We start from the raw sequence: 24,196 nt of genomic DNA on the forward strand, positions 1-24,196 counted from the left end.
TGTCCTGTGACAGAGACTAGGTGGGCCAAGTTACTGTTGAATCATGGTGTTTGGGCTGCTACGCTCTTAAGTAGAAAGAGTTGTGCCCTGACTATAAGTTATACCTTTTGGCCTAGTGGTAAGTGCTCGATCTAACAAAGTGGAGGTACAAGATCCGAGCCATCAGTTGCGCCTGTCGAAGCACCAATTTCTTCCATGTAGCCTGCAACATCTTTTTGAAGCCATAGTGAGATTCACCATTAAAACGAAAAGAGAGTGGAGGAGAAAAAGAATGTCTGAATAAAATGATTCTCTATATCTCAAATAGCAAGTCTCTACACACTTATATACAATAAGAGTCAGCCAAAATAAGCCTCGAACAGATTAACAGAAAACTAACTAACAACTGCTCTTATTCTCTAATACCCCCCCCCCCCACAAGCTGGAGAGTAGATATTTAAAACTCCAAGCTTGGAAAGAAGAAAAGAAAAAGGAGTAGGATCAAGAGGCTTGGTAAATAGATCAGCATGTTGCTCTTTGCTATTAATAGGAAGAAGGTGGAAAAGTTTTGCTAGAAGCTTCTCCCTAACCAAATGGCAGTCAATGTCCAAATGCTTGGTTCTTTCATGAAATACTGCATTAGCTGTAATATGTCTGGCTGATGCACTATCACAATAGAGAAGTGCTGGTTGAATGTGGGAAACTCCAATATCATCCAATAGGTAGGTCAACCATTGTAATTCACAAACATTAGTACCTAAGGCCCGATATTCAGCCTCGGAAGAGGATCTTGAAATTGTAGGTTGCTTCTTGGATTTCCATGAAACTAAAGAATTTCCTAGGTAGATGCAGTAACCTGTGATAGATTTTCGATAATCTGGGCATGTGCCCCAATTTGAGTCACTGAATCCTTTTAGTTGTAAAGTGGAATTGCTGGAATAAAATATGCCTTGTCCTGGAGAACCCTTTAAGTATCTGAGGACATGAATACAGGCTTTGTAGTGTGACTCAGTTGGATTGCTCATGAATTGACTGAGTTGTTGGACAGCAAAGCTAATATTTGGTCTGGTGTTGGTGAGGTAGAGTAATCTCCCAACCAGCTTTCTGTATCCAGTAGTGTCTGCATAAGATGGGCTATCATCATGAGCTAGTCTAGTAGTCTTGACCATAGGTGTAAGGGCTGGTTTAGCTGCAAGCAAACCAAAGTCAGAAATTAGATCTAAAGTGTATTTTCTTTGAGATATGGTAAGACCAGAATTTGATCTTGCCACTTCAAGACCAAGGAAGTATTTGAGGCTGCCAAGGTCCTTGATTTTAAAATTGTTGTCAAGGCTTTGTTTGACAGAAGCACTTTCTTTTGCATCATCTCCTGCCAATATAAGGTCATCAACATAAACTAAAATGATGATACTCTTAGAATTAAATTTCTTAATAAAAAGGGAATGATCATAACAAGATTGTCTGTATCCAAGATTAAAAAGAAAAGTAGAGAGTTTAGCAAACCATTGTCTACTGGCTTGTTTCAAGCCATAGATAGACTTGTGTAATTTACAAACCATTGCAGGATCTGAAACAGCAAGTCCTTGTGGAATTTCCATGTAAACTTCCTCAGTTAAATCACCATGTAAAAAGGCATTATTGATGTCAAGTTGGTGAAGAACCCAATTCTTAGTAGCGGCAATAGCAAGGAGTAGCCTTATAGTAGTCAATTTAGCTACCGGAGCAAAAGTGTCGAAGTAATCCAATCCTTCAGTTTGGTTATACCCTTTTGCCACTAATCTGGCCTTATATCTTTGCAAGGTCCCATCCGAATTATATTTGTTTTTGTACACCCATTTGGATCCAATAACAGACTTTCCTATGGGTAAAGGGGTTAAAGACCAAGTTTTATTCATTTTTAGTGCCGCAAGTTCATCTTGCATTGCTTTAATCCAATGAGGGAATTGAGCAGCTTGTTGATAGTTTTTGGGCTCAAGTTCAGTAGTGATGGAAAGGCTGAATTTTAAAAATTCAGGATTCAGAGAGTGATAAGATAAAACAGAGGACAAGGGATACCTTATATTGTTAGAATCATGAATTTCAGTATTTTGTAAAAGGTTGCAGTGATAATCAGTTAGGTAAGTTGGTGCTTGCTTATGCCTGGTTGATCTTCGAAGGTCAACGTTTGGAGGTGTAAGGGAACCAAGCTCACCTTGAGTGACTTGGGGCATAACAGAACCAAGCTGGCTGTCAGAAACATCATCCTCCATAGGATAATTGTTGGGTAGGTCAATATCAATTGATAGAAAATCAAAATTCTCACTCACCTGAGAATCAACCTGTTTATTAATGTCAGGAACCTTGTGAAAAGGAAATATATTTTCATAAAAAATCACATTCCTAGAAATAAGAATTTCTCTAGTGGTTAAGTCTAGGGCAATGTAACCTTTCGTACCAACTTTAATTCCTAGATAGACACATTTCTTAGCTCTAGGATCTAATTTATTTCTATGTTGAGTAAGTGTAGAAACAAAACACAAGCTGCTAAAGACTTTTAGATCAAGATAAGCTGGGTTTTTTTTATTGAGAATTTCAAAAGGTGATTTGCCTTTCAGCACAGCAGTGGGTAACTTGTTTATTAGATGTATAGCATGAAGAACAGCATATGACCAGTAAACATTAGGTAGATTGGAGTGAAATAATAAAGACCTGGCCACATTTAGAATGTGTCTATGTTTCCTTTCAGCCACAACATTTTGTTGTGGTGTTTCCACACAAGATGTTTGATGTATAATACCTTGACTGTTATAAAAATCTGGCATGCGAAATTCTATGCCATTATCAGACCTTATGATTTTAACTTTCTTTTTGTATTGAGTAAATATTAGAGAGATAAAGTTCTGGATAAGGGTCCTGGTTTCATATTTCGCTTTCATAAGGAAAACCCAAGTGTTTCTTCTAAAATCATCCACTATAGTTAGAAAATATTTGTGGCCATGGATGGAACAAACAGAAAGGGGACCCCAAATATCCATATGTATCAAATCAAAACAAGAAGCTGTAGAGTTGATGCTAATAGGAAAAGATAACTTGCATTGTTTTGCTAAATGGCAATAGTCATAGACAAGTTTGTGATCATACTTAACATATGGAAATTGTCCTTTTATTTGTTGTAAAACAGAATCAGATGGATGACCTAGTCTATAATGCCACAAATCAAAATTGGAATTATTCACATTGTTGTCAGTGGAAGTTCTAGCAAAATTAACGATCTTATTCTCTGAAAAATTTTGCCTTTGAAGGATATACAGATTGCATTGAAGATTAGCAGGACCAATCATCAGTTTGTTGTTGTGATCCTGGATATAACAACACAGCTTGTCAAAGACAATTTTACAATTGAAGTTTTTAACAATTTTACTAACAGATATAATATTGTAGTTAAAATCAGGGATGTATAAGACATCTTGTAAAAAAAATCTGCCAGAGAAAGAAACAGTACCAGAAATCTGTGTTTGAGTAATGAATCCATTTGGTAATTTAATTCTTATAGGCTCAATGGTGTTATAAGAATCATAGCAAGAAAGTGAGTTGGATACATGGTCAGTGGCGCCACTGTCCAGTATCCAAACATTATCAGGTAATTTTTGCTCTTTTTGGGTAGATAAGATATTACCTGGATGTTGTTGGAGATTGTCTACAGCATGAGTTTCTCCACTTACATTTGATCCCTTGAGTATCTCCATGAGTTGATTATATTGTTCAGTTGTAATGGTACTGCTTACCTCAGTGTATTCCTTTCCAGTAATTTTGTGATCACTGCCTTCAACAGTGTTAGGTGAGGTAGAGGAATCTGAGGTGTAGGAGTTCACAGTTGACGTTTGTCTTTTATCTTTGAAATTGAAATTCGGAGGAAATCCATGTTTGAAATAACACGTCTCCACTGTGTGCCTTTCTTTTCCACAAAATGTGCAGATTTTTTGTGGTTGGTTGCTAAAATTTCTTTGATTAAATCTTCCTCTTCCTCTTCCGGATGAGGATCCATTTATTCCTCCAAAAGATTGTTTATTGTTTGTTATGCTTGCCACCAGATTGACCTCCTGAAGCAAGGTCCCTAAGACCTGCATTTCTTGTTGCAAAACAAGAGAGAAAACTTTGTTAATGTTAGGTAAAGGGTCCATCATTAGTACCTGGGATCTGACAGTGTTGTAGGAGTCATTCAAGCCTTTGAGGAAGTAGATGACATATTCAGTTTCCTTGTAATTTCTCACAGTTTTCACTAGGTCACAGGTGCATTTTACTGTGCAGGAGCATGCTGGGATAGGCCTCAGGATTTCTAACTCCTCCCATAGAATTTTTAAATCTGTATGATAAGTGGAAATAGTTCTTTCTCCTTGTTTGATGGAGTGAATTTCCTGTAGGAGGTCAGACATCTTGAAATGGTCTCCTTTCGAGAATCTGTCTCTCAAATCCTTCCATAAGTCCTCTGCATTGTCAATATATACAATGCTTTGTGCAATCTGCAAAGAAACAGATCGAGTTATCCAAGAAATGACCATAATATTGCACCTTATCCAAACATCATGCAAGGAGTCATTGGCTGGTGGTTCTTTGATCGTTCCATCTACAAATTTGTATTTGTTTCTTGATTGAAGTCCTCTCTTCATTAACTTGCTCCAAGAATGGTAATTTGGGCCATCAAGAACAGGGGAAACAGTGAGGGTGTTGATATTTTCACCCGGATGAAGGTAGTAGGGGCTGTTGGGATTATGTGACTCATCTCCTTTCTTGATGTTGGTTTGTTTTAAAGAACTTTCTTCTTCAGCCATGTTGGATCAGAGTGTGGCACGACGGAGCTTTCCTTGAGATCGCTCTTGATACCATAAAACGAAAAGAGAGTGGAGGAGAAAAAGAATGTCTGAATAAAATGATTCTCTATATCTCAAATAGCAAGCCTCTACACACTTATATACAATAAGAGTCAGCCAAAATAAGCCTCGAACAGATTAACAGAAAACTAACTAACAACTACTCTTATTCTCTAATAACCATTTCACAAACAATAGCTATAATTCTATATGTATGTCGATAAAAAGCCTAAGCAAATACCTAATAAAATAATAACACCATGTAGCAGGTAGGGCCATTATGATTGCATACAAAGTAACATGATAATCCGTGACTTAAATCAGTAATGAACAAGTTAGAATGCTCAAATGACAACAATACATCAAAAACCATTTATAATAAAATTGAGTTAGTAAAGAGCCAAATACATATCTTTCCAGAATTTCCATTAATTCTTACTTCCCCACCAAGTTGTCATTCTAAAAAAATTAACACATTCAAATATACGTGAAAATAGCAGTAGAAAATCCAACAACCCAATTAATCATCAGAAAATAAGAAGAAAAACTAGGCTACTTTAAAAAGGAACTTTTAGGCTAAAAGATCATTTAGAGCATCATCATCCAAAATAGGTGCAACTTTTTCTGATAGTGATGCGGGTCCTAATTCAGGCCCAAATGAGGAAACTTACATTAGTGGAATAACTGACCCAATGATGTCAACAAGGATTCGTAGGGTGCCAAAGTACTTGGCTGACTATAAGCTGTGAGAATTGGGTTATGGGTGAGGGAACATTCATGTATGACGTGTCAGTATTTTAGTGGGTTTGTTATGAGTTTGTTATTAACTTTTCTGTTATATAGTGCTGGTAAGGAATAAATGAAGTAAGAAAAGAATATTTCCATCATTTCTCTATCTCTTTTCTGTAGGAGGCTCCTTGACCTCGAATCAAGGCAATATTTCTCTATCATTTTGGTGCTCTCGTTGTCCCTTTCTATCCTTCTTTTTTCTCCATTTCTTCATCATGTCCGATCATAACACTTGTTCAAAATCCATCACCAATTTGGAAGAAGCCGTTCTCAAACTCACCATTAACCAAACTGAGATTACTACCCGTTTGGACGCTATTGTTTCTCAGCTTGCTAATCGTGACACATCTTCTTCCCATTTGGACGATCGCCGTTCCGATTCTCCTTCGTTTCTCTCTCACCTCCGTTTGGATGTTCCTCGGTTCGATGGCACAGATCCCATGGGGTGGATCTTCAAGATCTCCCAATTTTTTGAGTACCATCGCACACCGGAGGTGGATCGGCTCCGGATTGCGTCTTTTTGCATGGAGGGTCCGGCTCTCAGTTGGTTCCAGTGGCTGCATCAGAACAACATGATCCCTTCCTGGCAAGAGTTTCTTCAAGCTCTTGAGGTTCGTTTTGCCCCTTCTTATTATGAGGACCCAGGTGGTTCCCTGTTTAAATTGACACAAAAAGGTTCTGTTCAAGATTATTTGCATGAATTTGAACGCCTTGCCAACCGCATTGTTGGCCTCCCTGTAACTTTCTTGTTGAGTAACTTTATTTCCGGGTTAAACTCGGATATCCGTCGAGAGGTTCAAGCGTTGCAACCGCGGACATTAACACAGGCCGCGACGTTAGCTAAATTGTAGGAGGACAAACTTGCTGACCAGTGCCGTTCTTTCCGTCCTCGTCCTGGTCTCTCTGGACCACCGCTGCTTCCGACACCGCCTCGACCACCGGCACCGCCGTCCACCCCGTCTAAATCTCATTACAAAAAGCTGACTCATGAGGAGATGCTGGCTCGCCGCGAGAAAGGATTGTGTTACAACTGTGATGACAAGTTCAGTCCAGGTCATAAGTGCAAGGCTCGTTTCTTTCTACTAGTTGCTGTTGATGATGAGGATGAGGACAGCAGGGTTGAGTCACCACGTTTAGAAACGGTTCCTAGCCTGCTCCATCTGGAAGGTGCAGATCTGGGCCAGAGTGAAGCCCAAATAAGTTTCAATGCCTTGGTTGGGTTACCAGCACCTGAAACTCTCCGTATTGTGGGTCACATCTCTAACCAGCCCACTACTATTATGGTAGATGGGGGTAGTACCCACAACTTTATCCAGGCCAGGGTAGCCCGTTTCTTGAATTTGGATGCTAAGCCCACTAACACTCTCAGAGTAATGGTTGGAAATGGTAGTGAAATTGAATGCCACAGTATTTGTCCAGGGGTGGAATTAAAAATTCAGGGCCATAAGTTTGTGGTGGACCTTCATGTACTTCCCATTAGTGGAGCTGACGTCGTTCTTGGCATTCAGTGGCTCAAAGATTTGGGCCCCATTGTTACTGATTACTCCCAACTCACTATGAAATTCATTAAGGATGGGAAATTTGTTGACTTGAAAGCTGATGCCCCTCCTAAGCCCAATGACATTTCAGCCCAACAGGTTAAACGTATCCTCCAAACGCATGGTGCAGCAGGTTTTTTCCACATTCGTATACTTCCCACTACTCAACCAACACCTAACTCACCGACCATACCTACTCATCCTCTTCCCCACATTTCTACTCTCTTGAACAAATATTCTAAACTTTTCCAGAAACCTACATCCTTGCCACCCTCTCGCCACATGGACCACCAAATTCATCTCCTTCCCAATTCTTCCCCGGTTTTGGTGAGACCGTACCGCTATCCTCATTTCCAGAAGGCTGAAATTGAGAGACAAATTGAAGAAATGTTATCTGATGGCATGATCCAACCAAGTCACAGTCCCTTTTCCTCCCCAGTTTTACTTGTCAAGAAAAAGGACGGTAGTTGGAGATTCTGTGTTGATTACCGTGCGCTTAATGCCATCACCATCAAGGACAAGTTTCCCATTCCCACAATTGATGAGTTGTTGGATGAGTTGGGGGAGCCTCATGGTTCTCAAAACTGGATCTGCGCCAGGGATATCATCAGATTCGCATGTCTCCTTCTGATATTCCTAAAACCGCCTTTCGTACCCACCATGGACATTATGAATATACGGTGATGCCGTTTGGGCTTTGTAACGCCCCTTCCACATTCCAAGCAACTATGAATGAACTGCTCAAGCCATTTATGCGCAAATTCCTTATTGTTTTTTTTGATGATATATTGGTTTATAGCAGGTCTCTAGAGGATCATATTCAACACTTAGAATTGACTTTCCAGCAACTGTTACTGGGCGAGTTTTTTCTGCGAGGCTCTAAGTGTTTGTTTGCACAGCAACAGGTTGAATATTTGGGGCATGTGGTTTCTGCCACTGGTGTTGCACCGGAACAGTCAAAAATTCAGGCAATGTTGGATTGGCCACCTCCTACCACGATTAAGGCATTGCGTGGATTCTTGGGATTGACAGGGTTTTACCGGCGATTCATAAAGGGGTATGCATCCATAGCTTCTCCCTTGACTGCACTATTGAAGAAGGACGCATTCATGTGGAACAGTGAAGCTCAAACCGCTTTTGACACTTTGAAAAAGGCTATGACTGAGGCGCTAGTCTTAGCCTTACCCAATTTTGCACTGCCTTTTGTTTTGGAGACAGACACATCAGGCTTAGCCATGGGAGCCGTTTTGATGCAAGAAGGTCATCCGATCGCGTTCCACAGCAAACCTTTTTGCCCTAAGCTTATGCGTTCTTCTACTTATGTTCGGGAACTTCATGCCATTACAGCTGCTGTTAAGAAGTGGCGCCAATACTTGCTTGGGCACTTCTTTACAATCCTCACTGATCATCGTAGCCTCAAGGAGTTGATGTCACAAGTTATCCAAACTCCAGAACAACAAGTTTATTTGTCAAAGTTGTTGGGGTTCGATTATTCCATTCAGTATAAATCAGGGAAGACAAATGTAGTGGCGGATGCTCTCTCGCGTCCTGTTGATTTTGGTGAAAGTCAACTCTTCGTTTTATCTATGCCTCGTTTCTTGTTCCTTGAGGAACTTCGCAAAGCTTTACTCACAAGTGCTGAATTTGTTCAACTGTTCCAGGATGTTTAGGCTGACCAGGATGCTTATGAACATTTCAGTATTCACCAAGGCCTTTTGTTGTACAAAGGCAAGATTTGGTTGAACCGTGATAATCCCTTTGTTTCAGTTTTGTTGGAAGAGTTTCACAAAACTCCACTTAGTGGGCATACAGGGGTTGCCAAGACTTTGTCAAGGCTTCAACATAATTTCTATTGGAAGGGTATGCGTGAGGACGTTCAGAAATTTGTCGCTCACTGTACAACTTGTTTGCAAACCAAGTATGAGACTAAGCGGTCAGCAGGATTATTACAACCCCTCTCAATTCCAGTGGAACCATGGGTTGACTTGTCCTTGGATTTTATTACGGGCTTGCCACCTTCCCAGGGCTATACAGTGATTCTGGTGGTTGTTGACCGTTTCTCGAAAGGTGCACATTTTGGGATGCTACCTGCACACTTCACTTCCTTCAAAGTTGCACAACTGTTCCTGGATATGGTTTGCAAACACCACGGGTTCCCTCGCAGCTTGGTTTTGGATCGTGACCCTATCTTCATAAGCAAGTTTTGGAGAGAACTATTCCGATTGTGTGGTACCAAGTTGCGCATGAGAACCTCCTTCCACCCTGAAACGGATGGCCAGATAGAGGTTCTGAACAGGGTCTTAGAACAGTACCTGCGTTCTATGGTTCACAACAAACCAACTGATTGGGGTAGATACTTGGGCTTGGCAGAATGGTGCTACAATACCACTACTCACTCAGCTACTGGAATGTCCCCTTTCCAAGTCACGTTTGGCAAGGAACCTCCTTCGATTCCTCAATATTTAGCAGGATCTTCGTCTGTAGAGGCGGTTGATTCTCTGCTAGCAACGCGCCAAGACATGCTGAACGACCTCCAAAAGAAACTTCAAAAGGTTCAAAGTCAGATGAAACTTGTTGCTGATGGCAAGAGGAGGCAAGTAGACTATCAGGTTGATGATTGGGTTTATGTCAGGTTGCGACCCTACCGCCAGAATTCAGTCCGTGGTTCAGCTTATGAGAAGCTGGGCAAACGTTTTTATGGTCCCTTTCGCATTCTGGAGCGAGTTGGACCCGTTGCTTACAAGCTAGAGCTGCCTTCAAATTCCAAAATTCATCCAGTTTTTCACTGTTCAGTGCTTAAGGCTCATATTGGCCCTCCCCTTGTGCATCATGTTGAATTACCGGCTGAGACCCATGGTAACTGCCCAACCATCACCCCTATGGCTATACTTGATTCTAAGGTTGACACCTCCACAGATCCCCCTGCGAAATTGGTTTTGGTGCAGTGGCAAGGATTGGCACCAGAAGACACAACTTGGGAAGATTGGAATGATTTGCAGCTGAATTATCACCTTGAGGACAAGGTGTCTTTCCCAGGGGACAGTAATGACAGTGATGCGGGTCCTAATTCAGGCCCAAATGAGGAAACTTACATTAGTGGAATAACTGACCCAATGATGTCAACAAGGATTCGTAGGGTGCCAAAGTACTTGGCTGACTATAAGCTGTGAGAATTGGGTTATGGGTGAGGGAACATTCATGTATGACGTGTCAGTATTTTAGTGGGTTTGTTATGAGTTTGTTATTAACTTTTCTGTTATATAGTGCTGGTAAGGAATGAATGAAGTAAGAAAAGAATATTTCCATCATTTCTCTATCTCTTTTCTGCAGGAGGCTCCTTGACCTCGAATCAAGGCAATATTTCTCTATCATTTTCTTTCTCTGATCTTCAGCACTACAATAAACAAACAACATAAACTTCAGAGCAGACTCAAAAAGTTCCAAATAAACTAAAGGTGAAATATGATGGCATCATCAACCTTGTATTATTGTAAATAAAAAAAAACAAAAAAAAACCAGTTGTAATGCTTTGATTAGCAACACCAAGTTTATGCTCAACTGAAGCTCTGACTTGTTCTTCCATAGTTTGAACATTGTTACATTGTGACCAAAAGAAGCAACTTTAGCATATATGGAAGGACAAAAAAACTACATTTGCAGGAATGTTATAATATTAACACCTTAAAAGCTACTATCAATCCTAACAATTAAACAAAAAAAAAACTAGATGCATAAGCAAAATCAAACATATTTTACAAGATAAACAACCCCTCCCACACACACAAAAAAAATAATAATAATAAAGGGATAAAATATCAACATCATGACCACAAAATGTATAATTCCTTACGGTTTCAAAGAGAAAAAAGTTTTTCCCCAAATTAAACTAAATTTACCGCTAGTAATCACCACATATATATCCCTATCAAACGATACATGCACCATAAGGTCCATAACAATATCAAAAAATAAAAAACTAATCCACAGGAAAAAGATAACACCCAAATCAAGTATTAATAAAAAACAATTTGATACATGACTCTAAGATTTCGAAATTGTATATGGCTTAAGAGAGTAGAATGCACATTTTATTACCACCATGCAACAAGATTAGAGATGCATTTTACAAGACATGAGATTTGAATATTAACACAATCTTAGTTCTCATTGTAGAGTAAGGATTATATCTATAATATGACAAATTGTTTTAAATTCAACAATGTTTTACAAGAATCAACTATACAAGCTAAATCGTGTGAGAGGGTTGCTAACTATACCTAATTGATAAAAAAAATATAAAAAACCTAACTCCTTAGCCTTAGAACCAAAGAAAGTGCGGTCCGTCAAAGTCAATTCTATGGTCTTGCTAAACTCCATGAAAATGGGAAACCTAGTTTCCATATCAAATGCAAGGCCTAGATTCAATTTTTTCATCGAGGAAAATGCTTCCTCGGTGTTCTAAAAAAAATTGGCATGCTGCATTGTCAAGATATCAATTTTACTTATTTCATGTATGAGTAGTAACCATATGCATTGGCAGAGGGCAGTGTAGGAAAAAAAATGTGAATTAGCAGAATTAGTGGTCAAGTGCTATTTTTACTTGGTATTGTAATCCTGACCGTTAATTTGGATATGAGGGTTATAATCATATATTCTCATGTTCTCATATTAGCGAGTATTCTCACTTGAGTCAACCCCAAATATAGGGTGACTCAAGTGAAAACACTTACTAATCTGAGAATATGAGAACAATCAATAATTAACCTTTAGATTAAAATCGACGACTTAAATTAAAATATGTTATCGCGTATTGTTGCCAACAAAGTTTTCTTTATCATTGTTATCACCATCTTTGTTATTGCAACCACCACCACCACGTTGTTGCCACATTATCGTCATTATTGCCACTACCACCTCAACTACACCATTATCACATCATTATTATCGTTGTTGTTGTCTCAGTTGTTGTTGTCACTTCCATCGTTGTCACTAACGTTGCTTCCACCACCATCGTCACAATTGTTACTGCTTCCACCACCAACATTGTTGTTGCCACCTCTACCACATCACCACCACCTTCACTGCCATTGTCGTTGTTGTCACCACTACCTTCGATGATGGTGACAACGGTGACAGCAACAATAATGATAAAGTTGATGACAAAATAATCATGTAACTTTTCTATAGTGGTGGTGGGGGTGACGATGACAGTGATAGCAGTGACAATGAAGGTGATGGTAATGTGAAGAAGGTGAAATAGAAGTGGAGGTGGAGTTAACGACAAAATATAGAAAAAATGCAATGACAACAATACGTTATAACTTTATACATAACTTTTGAATTTAAACCATTTATTTTAATCTAAAGATTGTCATTTTTTATTTTTATGTTTTTATATTAACCTGTGTTTTCACTTAAATCGTCCCTTATATATACACACACATATATTCATATATACATATTATACTTTATTTTGTGATTTAAGTTTTTATTGCACTTTATTAAATAAAAAAAATATTTTACCAAAAAAGTACTTTTGAAGAAAAACAAATTTTAAAGAACAATAATTCTACAAGACATTCATGTGTTAAAATTTTAATAAGAAAGATGTGTTCAAGCGAGGAGTTTGCCAAATAAAATTAAAATCTCTAGGAAAAAGGTATCATAACACAAAAATTAAATGTAAAATCCATGAAATTGGCTAAGATTATGGTACATAATTTAAAGAAATCACATTTAAGATTAACAAATCAACTAATAAAATAATATATTTTAACATATTTTTAATTATCTTCAATCTAAATTATTCATTCATTTATCCACCCATCGTGCTAGTTCATATCTAATTTTGTTATTGGAGATTGTATTATTTGAAGTTTTAGGCCATATTCTTGGGATGATCTCTTTAGCATGAGCTCTTTGAGTCTAGGCATTTGAGCAAATATGTTCTTAATCTCCTTCAAGTCAAATTATTTGAAATCGATCTCTTTGCACTAACAAACTCGGTCTAGCATAGGGTTGGCAAAACGGGTTATGATTCGTGGATTGATCTGTTGGCTTATAAAAAATTTGTGGGCTAAGTTAGGTTTTTTAACTTGTCAGCTTGTCTAACCCATTCTGCTTAACTTATCAGCGCACTTATTTTTTTAATATTTTTTTGTTTAGTTATTATTTTAATGTAAATTTAATTAAGTCACTTTAGATTTATTTTGTATATAATTTATGATTTGTTGTGCAACAATTTGTGCATTTAATTTATTTTAATATATATAATTTAATATTTGTTGTGCAATAAATTTGTTATAACATCTATGAATATTATTATAATCACATATATACTTAGATACATTGATATATGTAAGTTTTTTAGATATTAAAAAAAATATATTATAAAAGTAATTAAAAATAAATGCAATTTTTTTCTTTTCTTTTTTCTCTTTTTATTTGTTATTTATTTTTTTGTGAACCAACCTGCGAAGTTACCCTTAGATAGGATGAGTTAAGATGTCTAGTACATTTTTGTTCGTAGGCCGACTCAATCTAACCTACTTTTAGTGGACCACATGCAGGCCAAACCTAAATAAATAAGACCGGTCCACTTATCTCCCTAATCCAATACTCATTACCTTTGTTTATGACATGGACCCTCTAGCATTTAGAAACTATAACAGTAACAAATAAAATCAAGAGATGTTTTTCTTATGATATGCTTAGTTAGTTTTCATATTCTTTTTGTGATCCACGAAAATTAACTCTGCATTATAAGGAATAATTTATTAGTTTAAGTAGAATATTAATATCTCTTTAAAAACTCTAAGGGTGTGTATTGGTTTAGGATTTCGTAGGATTTTAAAAGACTTTTTTTGACTAAAAAAGTCCCTTGGTATTCAATCAGGATTTTATGTCACTTAAAAACAATACAGTGGTATTCAATATGGATTTTCAAGATTTTTTAAAGAGTCCATTAAAATCCATTGGTATTCATTTGAGATTTTTTACAACTTAAAAACAATCCATTGGTATTCAAAAATATAAGGATTTTAAAGGATTGTTGTGTGAGAGGGATTTTGAAGGACTTTTTAGTGTTATCTATAAATACCATATTCATAAAACAATCTCATCCAAACCCATCGAATTTTGAAGGATTGTTTGAAGTGATTTTTCAAGTGTTTCAAGAATTTTCAAGTGAGTTTTTCATTTTTTTTTCTATGCTCCTGTCTTCTCCATTTTTTCTCTACTAATAATAGTACATTATTGTTCATTGCTCATATATAATATTGTAGTACTGTTCTCATCTCATTCCCCTATTTTGTGAAATTCTGATATGTAAATGATAGTGTCATTGACTTGCTCTATTTTTCTGTTCGTTCTCTTTAATTGACTTGCTTTATTTCTTCTATGTAGTTAAATTTGTTCCTTTATATAACACAAAAAAAAATGCTTGAAATTTCAAATTTTAAGTGGTAATTTTTTTTATAACACATATCAAGAAAAGAAAAAGGTGAAAGATGAAATTGATATTATAATCTCTATAATATATATATATATATATATATATATATATATATATATAAGATGAATTTGTTAGGGTTTCTGTGAGTAGAATAAGATGAAAATGGATCTCAACATAAAAACTGCAAACTCTCTCCTTCCCTTGAATTTGTTACTCTTATCCATCATCGACTCAACAATTATTTTATTTTTTTTACTATGAATTTTTCTTTTTTATTTTTATATTGTGAAATTAAGATTCTTTTATATTTTAAAAAAAGAAAATTAACATAAGACATTGCAGTATCTAATTTTTTAGATTTAGGATTTATGTCTTCATTAGCTTATTTTTTAGAAAAGAAAATATTGTTAAAATTATTTGTTAAAATAATTTACATTTATAAATATCGTTAAAAATTATTATATAATATATAACTAAAATAATATATATATATATTCTCTATATCTAAATACTTCTGTTTATATAAAAAAAATATTATATATTTAAATATTTTCTCAGTATCGAATATAATAATTTCTTTTTTATATAAAAAATTATCTTATGTTTCTATTGATCCATTTGGATAGTCAAGATATAGTGTGCTTCTAAAAATAATAATATAATTTTATTGATTTTGTCTCTTATTCATAATTATTTATATACTAGTTTTCAACATATATTGTTTTAGTAATTCAAATGGGAGATTCACGAGGAAATAATAAAGAAAAAGGAAAAGAGAAAGAAAATTATGAAACTTGGACCAAGGAGGATTTCGATGAATTGTTACAATTGATAGTGGATGCTATAAAAAGAGGATAGGATATTATGGAGAATTATCATTATTATTTATCTAGACATTATTATTTTTCTTATTATTTTTGTCTTTGACTCTTTTTAAATTTGAATGTATGCATTTTTTTTAAAATCTTATTAAATGTCAAAACTCCACAAAATCTCATAGAATCCATTAAAATCCTGATTTAAAAATCTTGCAGAATCCATTAAAATCCTGATTTTAAGTATTATGGAATCTTCCAAAATCTTAAAAGTCATGAAAATCCTACAAAGTCTTTTAAAATCCGCAGGATTTTTTTTAACTAAAGAAGTCCTTTAAAATCCTAATCCAATACACCCCCCCTAAAAAAACACAATACATTTTTGAATGCCCTAAACAATCGATTGTCATAAGTAAAAATCAATTTTCATATTTTAAAAATCAATTGTAGCATATTCTAACTTTCTATCAATCTTGTTTAAAAAAATAAAACAAAATTCTATCGATCTTAATCCGTTAATAAACATTCATACCAGCTACTAAATAGAATCATTAGAAGATGATGTAGTGATAAGAATCGGAGTAATATTCTCAATATGATACAAGTGTTATTACGATAATCGTAATCTTTTCCACTAATAATAAAAATATATATCAGCCACTAAATGCCAATTATTGGTTGTCTGCTAAACAAAACTGCCACAAAATTTAAATAACAACACTTCTCTGGTCCATTTCCGCTGGTTTATGCCTGAAAGTGAAAAAAAAAAAATTCCCCTTCTCACATATTTATGCCATACAATCTCAGTGCTTCCCACATTGCTCACATTTGTTCATCCTCTTCCCCCATTTTTTCAGTGTACCAAATAAAACTTTTTTATTCATGTAGTCATTTTCATGTTCTTTAAATACTAGTAAAGAAATTTATCAAGAAAAAAGAATTACATTAAACTTTTGCGATCATACGAATGAAATTGCCCAAAGTCATGGCATAAAGAACCAAGTTGAAATGAAAATAAGATTCCAATTATTTATGATTTTGATTTTTCCCTTCACATCTCAGCAACACCTTCCCAATTACAAGAATTGAAGAAGAAGAGAAATTTCAAAAAACATCAATACAAGTAAGGAATGACCCCCTTCCTCTCCTTCGGATAATCCTCCCCAAACTTGTCCAAATACCACCTCCTATTCGCGCGCGCCCTGGGCCCCAAGTTCGCAAAAGTGTAGACGCAGAAGCCGAGCCCGGCCCACGACCAAGTCATGACGGCCCAGCCCAGCCACTCCACAATCTCCCCAAAGTAATTGGGGCAGGCCACGAGCTCGAACAGGCCTCCCCCGGGCACCACGTAGCCCTTCCCCTGGCCCTTGAGCCGCAGCAGAGCCCTATCGGCCCAGACATTGATCCACATTCCGCAGAAGAACAGGAGAAGCCCAAGGAAGAAGCGGGGCCAGAAGAGGCCCGTGGAGTAGTCGATGTAGTGCGAGACGGAGCGGGCCTGGAGGTAGGAGTTGAGGGAGTTGAAGGTGAAGGCCATGAGGGCGACGGCGAGGGGGAAGGGGGTGGGGGCCTTGGAGGGAGGCGTGAGGAGGAGGCGGAGGGGGTAGAGGACGGTGCGGTGGAAGTAGTGGAGGAGGAAGGGGGCCATCAGGGTTTGGGCCTTGGGGTCGGAGGCGTGGCGGCCCAGGGGGAAGAGGAGGAGCGTCAGCCAGAGGGTTGGGCTCTCCATGAGGAACCAGGCCAGGGGGGGAGAGATGGTGGGCCCCCATCCGGGCCTGTGGTGCTTGCCGTAGGGGGCCTGGAGGAAGGCGAGGGAGATGAAGGTTGGGGGTGCTATTAGGAAGATGGTGAGGAGGGAGTAGTGGAAGAAGGATGAGTCGTCTTCGATCATCATGCTTCTTGCGTTCGGATGAGGTCCATGTCACAGACAGTATATGAGTGAGCCTCTTTTATCACAAATATTCACCTATAATAGAAAAAAGGGTAAAATCACTCGCATTATTATTATTTTATTATTACATTAAAATACTTTTTTAATTTTTATAATTTCATTAACTTTATCCTTTAATTATTATAATTATATATATATATATATATATAATTTTTAATATTTTTAACATTTCTCGTTAATTTCTTTTTATAAAATTTGTGTAAGTGACATGGGTTTAATGAATCTAATTAATAATAATGTATTTGATTCTATGAAAGGTCTAGAAGAAAAAAAAATGAAAATAGATATTTTTATTGATTTAGTAATCACATATCATTCTTACAAAAAATTGAAATTAACAATAAAAATTATAAATTTAAAAATTTAAAAATATATTTTAAACTATAAATAAAAGTAAATAAAACAACATAAAGTAAAATAAAAATATTTTAACCTTATTATTATTTTAGGCTTTAAAGGCTTTATATACGCATCTGATTCCTGTACAGCGGGTCAGCATCCCAAAGCATCCTAGCATTTAAGACATGAGAAATTGACTACATTTAAGATAGGATATGAACTCTAATCGACATCGATTGTATCTGCATTTGACATTGATGGTTCAGGTGGTGCCCTACACGTGTTAATAAATTTACTCATGCTTGAAAATGCTGTTTTCTATGTTGCCAGGTGATTTGATTTTTTACTCAACTATTTGCAAATTTTATAACATTGTAACAATTTATTTCGATTAGATGTGCCGCTTGCATGTTGGATGAATCTTGTAGAGCTTCTTGCAATAATGTTAACATTGCAAATTATCTATAGCTGAAGGTTTGAGGTTGATAGAAACATGATTTCTTATTAAAAACACATAGGGATAAAACCCAATTACATGATACGGAAACACTGCAGAACTTCAAGGCCCTGCACCTCCCAATGCCAAAGGTCACAATTCTGTCATAAAATAACAACATACCTCTCACTCCTAACCTCCCATCTTATTTATAGGCAATATTTATGTCCTATGTATTCGAACTGTCTCGGCCCAACTAACCAACTTTCTCAGAAACATTATATTTATGATTTTGAACTAACATATATTGTTAATTCAGAATTATATTGAACGTGATTATGTTTATGTCAGTTACGAATTTTATGAATTATTGAAATTATTTAATAATGTGGATGACTGTTCTGGCAAGAAAAAACAGGTTGTATGAAGACCACCCTTAGTTTGAACCAAAATTTTAAGCTAGTGAAGTGTTTAAATTGACCACTTAAGTAAAGTGTTAAAACATTAAAAATGGTTCTAACTTGTGCTTAAATTTGGTTAAAGTTTAACCCATCATACAAGTTGCTTCTTGGAACCAGCTACATACACAGAGGCATATATGTGTGTGCATATATATGTGATATGATTGACTACTTGTGTTATTATTAAACATTTTGCATATATGTATGATATGGTTGACTACCTGTGATATTATTGATCGATTTACTAATTGAAAAAGTATTTCTGATCTCTTCTCTTTGTTTCATCTTCATTTATTACATGATTTAATCCAGAGGCATGTGCAGCAATCTTATTAAAGAGCTCTAAAGCTGCTCCGAGGGTATATATGTGATGCCAGTACTTGGATTCCTTCATTTCATAATATATTTAAGTTTATTTTTTTTATAATCCTTTGCGCTGAAAAAACTGAAGATTACAGCCGCTGAATTGTGCAAATTACAAATTGCAGACGGTGTTATACCTGTAGGAAATTATTAATTATGCATTTTTTCTTGAATCATATTCATATACATGGAATTTATCATTTTAATGGTATAAATATTAATATATAGGTAATAAGTATTTCAGTGTTCAGGCAAATTTGTCAAACCAATAACTGCTGCTATGATTTGTTCTAATTTTATCTTTTCTTGTACAATATAAACATTTATGATTGCATAGATTGATAACACTATTCTCTTGGGAATAGTATCTAAGTAGAATTTCAGTTGATTTTTTCAATAGGAGTCACTTGGTGGTGCACATGCAGATTCAGAATGGACCTCTAAACAGATAAAAAAAAAATGCAATCAATGAAACCATGGATGTAAGTTTTATTGGAAGACAGTGTTCTTTTGAAAACAAATATGTTAAAGCATGGGTTAACTTTGGAAATTTGGATTGTCCATTATGTAGGAGCTCACCAAGATGAACACAGAAGACCTATTAAAACATCACATAAGCAACAGATTTTGGAAGGAATGTTGATCATGTCTTGAGTAATCCTAGAATAAGGGAAAAGTTTGAAGCATTAAAGGCTGAAATTAAAGGTGTTGGTGTATCCTCACCAAGTGATTTGGATAATGAGTTGAAGAAGAAAATCGTTGAGTTTAGGAAAGAGATGGACTCACAGCTGGTTAATGCTCTGGAGTCAGCAGGCTTTGAAGTCATTGTAAAACAAGACAGAAAAGAGTCAGGTGTGGAAGAATTTAAAGAAGAAATAGAAAAGCAAATTGAAAGTCTTGTAAACTCATAAGATGATATCAAGAGCATGATAACGCAATTGAAACCAGAGGTGGCCAAGGGTGGAGAGACTCCTGATTCAGAATCAAAAATAGAATTGGTTGATGTTTTTGGCACAAAAAATTAAGTAGAGCCTTGTGGAGGCCATTGATTCATCTAGCTCAAAAGATCAGTACGTAAATCTGGTTTCTGAAAGTGAAGACAGAAGTTTGAAACGTGAAGATCCAGCAGAAGACAATCTCACTGCTGACGAGTTAAGAGTGCAAGTTGGTGCAAACTGCAATATTTCGTAATGTGATATGGTTGACTACCTGTGACATCTAGCATTTTATCTGTTGTGTTTGCCATTGAAAATTGTACTTAGTGATGCTAAGCTGAAACCTACATCCTGACATGCAATAGAAAAGGTAGTTTTAAGAAGATTTTATGGGATTGCAGGGAATAATTAAGGTTGGATTTATGCATCTAATCTCTTTACTTCATTTGAAATTGAAAATGAAAATTTGGTCATGTTGGAGAAAAGGATACACACTAAAAAGGGGTTGAATAGTGTATATCAAAAACTCCCATTTTTTGTACAGTGAAGAGAAATAACTTTACGAGACAAAGCGCTAGAATGCACAGACAAAGGAGCACAGATCTTTTATACTGGTTCGTCTCAAACCCAAAAACTACGTCTAGTTTTTAATCCAAGCAAATTGAGTTTCATTACTTTCAAAAGATACAAGTATTCTTTAAATAAGTCACTTCTGGCTCAATCTTAAATAGTGTTTGACTTGCCTCTTTAAGCAACTATCCAAATATTCTTTCAACAAGTCTCTCCAGGCTTAACACTAAATATTCTTTTCAACTAAGCCTCTCCAGGCTCAAACACTAAGTATTCTTTCAACAAGTCTCTCTAGACTTAATACCAAGTATTCTTTTCAACCAAGTCTCTCCAAGTTCAAACACAACATTCTTTCAACAAGCCTCTCTAGGTTCAACACCAAGTATTCTTTTGAACAAGCCTTTTCAGGCTCAATCTTTACAAATAGATTTGAAAGAGTTACAAGGATAGTGTCTAGATTTGAAAGAGTTACAAGGATAGTGTCATCTCTTCTAAGCACAAATAAACTGTTCAAGACATAATGTATCTATAAGGTATGAACTTCGTTTATTTTCTTTTTCTTTCCGATTTCTCGTATTGTATATCTCTATCCTTCTTCACTTTTTTTTGTCTTGATTGAAAATCCCTTATATAGTAGCTTGGAAGAAAATGACCATTGAACAATCTTCTTAGGATGCTTTGTTTGTCTTCTCTTCGAGATGAGAGAGACAATACATTAGTCATTGCTAGGCATGACAATCTAACCCGTTCCTGTGAGTACCCGTCCAAACCCGCCCCGATTTGAATGGGGAAAACTCATGTTTATCGGGTTCGGGTTTAGGTTCGGGTTTTCCCCGATTGATAAAATCGGAGGCGGGGGCGGGGATGGGGATGTTAATACCCACCCCGCCCCCGCCCCGCTTAATAATATAATTAAAAAATTTATATATATATATATATATATATATATATATAAACTAAAATTAGAAATATTTATATGTAAAAATTTATATTATTTTACTTTTTTTTTATTTTTTTAAAATTTTTTTCATATTTATTTAAATAAAAAAAAAGAAAAAAAATAGGAGTGGGGGCGGGGGCAGGGCGGGCAAACCCGAACCCTGCCGAGGGCGGGGATGGGAACCCAAATTTTACCCCCGGCGGGTATAGGGGTCGGTTTAAATTTGCAGGGGCGGGGGGGGAGAACGTAAAACCCGCCCCCGCCCCGCCCCTTGCCATGCCTAGTCGTTGCTACAAGCATTTAATGCTTTGTGTAAGGAATTCCATTTGTTATCTGATCTTGGCAGCTACTTATCATCATTTTGTTAGGTAAGGTGAAAAGTAGTGACTAAATTAGAGCAGTACGGCGTGTTTAGAGTTCCTATTTGCTTTTCCGTGATTTCTAGGATCTTTCTCTTTCTTTCTGACGCAAGGATTTGACTTTCCATTTTTAGCAATTTGGTATCTTCGAGGAAGCTTTCTCATTCAATCTATTAGAAATAAAGTATTCAATTCTCTTAAAAGATAATCTGAATTCATAACGAGAAATAAATATAGCATTGATTCGGATTATGTGCTTTATCTAATAGCCTTCATCTTACAGACGAAATATGATGTTTACTTCGTCTGAAATAGTCTTCTTGAAAACTATGTTTGTTATTATTAAAACTCATAATCTCGAGAGAGATTCACGATTATCTTTTGATTTTACGGCCCCTTATCAATAAACTGCAAAAATGTTGCTTTTATGGTGCTGGTTGCAACAAGTAAATGAATGGAATAGTGGAAATTGCGCCAATGTGAGATCTTGATACATTACCATTATTCAGGTCGAACATTATCTAGCCTCATGGCCATATATTTCTTAGAAACAAGTTTTGGTAATTTAAAGGAGATACCATGTTAGTGATGGCTAATTTTTCTATAATGTTCCAATAGAGGACAAGAAGGGGGAATAAAATTGAAAACCATTTTGTATTCGTTTGAGTAAAAAATGTAGCAGTTAATCATAGAATGTCCTTTTAATTTTTCTTTTTATTTGCATTTTTCTCTTTTTTAGTCATTTCAAATGTTTAATACTCCCAAAATAGACAGATGAAAATTGTATAAATTGCTTTAAACTTCTTTCAAACACTGACTAACATTTGGGGATCCACTAGACCAAGAATCGTGAAAAGGCCTTTCAAAATCACCATGTGTTGCTCAAGTCACTTGGAAGCAAAATGGACGATTTTTAAAGGAGTCCAAGACACCCCTAAACCTAATTAAAATAGGACAATGATTTGAGTAAATCTGACAAAGAACTTCAACAAAAGTTTTCAAGAAGTCATTCTCTATGCATGATTGATGAGGGCTCTATCTAGTCTTTTATTGATGAAGATTCCAATTTGTCTACAAATCCATGTAACTTTATTTCTAGTTGCACCCAAATCTAGAAGGTGACAATCATCAATCATATTGCAGAAATGTGATGCTTCCGCTATAGAGAATTGTCCCCGCGTACTTCCGAAGATTTGCATACTTCATTAATGCCACCAATTAGTACCCATGGGAGAGAGATAAAAGATTGGATAGAGGTCAAATACTCTCACGTGGATAGTCAAAGATATCAATGTGGATTCGCATACACATCTATACAAAGCCAAGATTTTGAAATCAGAGATCTTAACTATGAGAGTTTGAGGGAAGAAGTACACTTCCTCAATAGTAAAATCTTTATCCTTAGCTATCAAAATTCAAATACCACATACATGTCCAATTGTTTCCGTACAGAAACATCTATCGTACCCAAGAGATTTCCAAAAATCTATTATTGCTGCAAACAAGCTTTAAGTCTCAACTCTCAACCAAAATGAAAATAGAAAGACAAAATGTTCAAACTAGTTCGCTAGCCCTACACCTACCCTTAATATTCATAGCATTGCGAAAATTATATCAAATTCAATTCAAAGCTCTAAAAAAATTAATCATAATTATCCTAGAGAAAAAAAAAAGATGTTACATGATTAGAGAATCATGTCCATCACTTCCCATGGAGATCATGACTAGGAAGACATGTCGGTATTTTTTTCATTTGTTTTGCAATTTTTTTTTGTGGTATGCTGTAACATCATGGAAATACCGAGTTATTTGGTAGATATGCTCTATATATATATGTATGTATGTATGCATGTATGTATATGTTGTTTATATGGATTTGGATTAGATTATGGAGATGTGGATTTGAAATGTACTTACCTCTGTGCATGTTGTATGTTGATGTGGTTTTGATTAGTTGTTTAAGCATGGTAGTGATTTTATAGTATGAGATGAGAGGTTGATGTTTTGAGAGGTTTATATAGGCACGTGTGTGCATGAATTTGGTGAATGATACATTGTACACCATTATACTGAATTGGTACTAAGAGGGAAGAAGACTGATCACCTTCCTTCTCATCTTGGTTAAGTGAAGTATTATGGCATGCAACTCATTATTCCAAGCATATGTATCTGAAAGTGATGTTCATTTGTGTGTTAATACATGTTACATTTCATATGGTGGTGAGTTGTGCGCATTGCATGGAAAGGAATAGGATGGGTAGGAGATTGAAGGATAGGAACATAAGATAAATTCGGTCTTTCTGAGTGAATTTGAGGTTGTTTTAGAGCTTAGGGAGTTGAAATACTTCAAGGAATAGGATATTTGAGGTGAATAGTTGCTAAGGGTGAAATTTGGAAATTTCAGAAAATGGCTATATATAG

The 24,196-nt window shown here is 36.0% G+C and overlaps 2 protein-coding genes and 1 long non-coding RNA gene across 4 annotated transcripts; 2 read left to right on the forward strand and 1 right to left on the reverse strand.

Annotated features, from left to right (window-relative positions):
- The first annotated feature begins 5,830 nt into the window (after positions 1–5,830).
- On the forward strand, positions 5,831–7,837 carry LOC145957447 (uncharacterized). The gene is made up of 2 exons (XM_083073705.1): positions 5,831–6,352; positions 6,467–7,837. The coding sequence occupies exons 1-2, from the start codon at positions 5,831–5,833 to the stop codon at positions 7,835–7,837; spliced, it is 1,893 nt and encodes a 630-aa protein (XP_082929831.1).
- An 8,587-nt stretch (positions 7,838–16,424) lies between these two features.
- Positions 16,425–17,370, reverse strand: DET2 (3-oxo-5-alpha-steroid 4-dehydrogenase family protein). The gene has a single exon (XM_020379651.3). It carries the CDS (start codon positions 17,313–17,315, stop codon positions 16,536–16,538), a length of 780 nt encoding a protein of 259 aa, XP_020235240.1. The 5' UTR covers positions 17,316–17,370; the 3' UTR covers positions 16,425–16,535.
- A 60-nt stretch (positions 17,371–17,430) lies between these two features.
- Positions 17,431–20,407, forward strand: LOC145956907 (uncharacterized). Of its 2 annotated transcripts, XR_014433287.1 has the most exons (3): positions 17,431–18,041; positions 18,921–19,453; positions 19,543–20,407. It is a non-coding gene; the product is annotated as an uncharacterized LOC145956907 (long non-coding RNA). The 2 variants fall into 2 exon arrangements; XR_014433286.1 differs by lacking the exon at positions 17,431–18,041 and having other exon boundaries at positions 18,048–19,453.
- Positions 20,408–24,196: the final 3,789 nt, after the last annotated feature.

Source organism: Cajanus cajan, chromosome 4, assembly GCF_000230855.2.
Source record: "Cajanus cajan strain Asha chromosome 4, NIPB_CcT2T_4, whole genome shotgun sequence".
Taxonomy (NCBI): Eukaryota; Viridiplantae; Streptophyta; class Magnoliopsida; order Fabales; family Fabaceae; genus Cajanus; species Cajanus cajan.

Bases quoted from the DNA above. Each gene is read 5' to 3' on its own strand.
- LOC145957447 (XM_083073705.1), top strand. From the start codon at position 5,831: ATGTCCGATCATAACACTTGTTCAAAATCCATCACCAATTTGGAAGAA. The intron at 6,353-6,466 runs GTAACTTTCTTG...GCTAAATTGTAG, and splicing joins ACCGCATTGTTGGCCTCCCT to GAGGACAAACTTGCTGACCA.
- DET2 (XM_020379651.3), bottom strand. From the start codon at position 17,315: ATGATGATCGAAGACGACTCATCCTTCTTCCACTACTCCCTCCTCACC.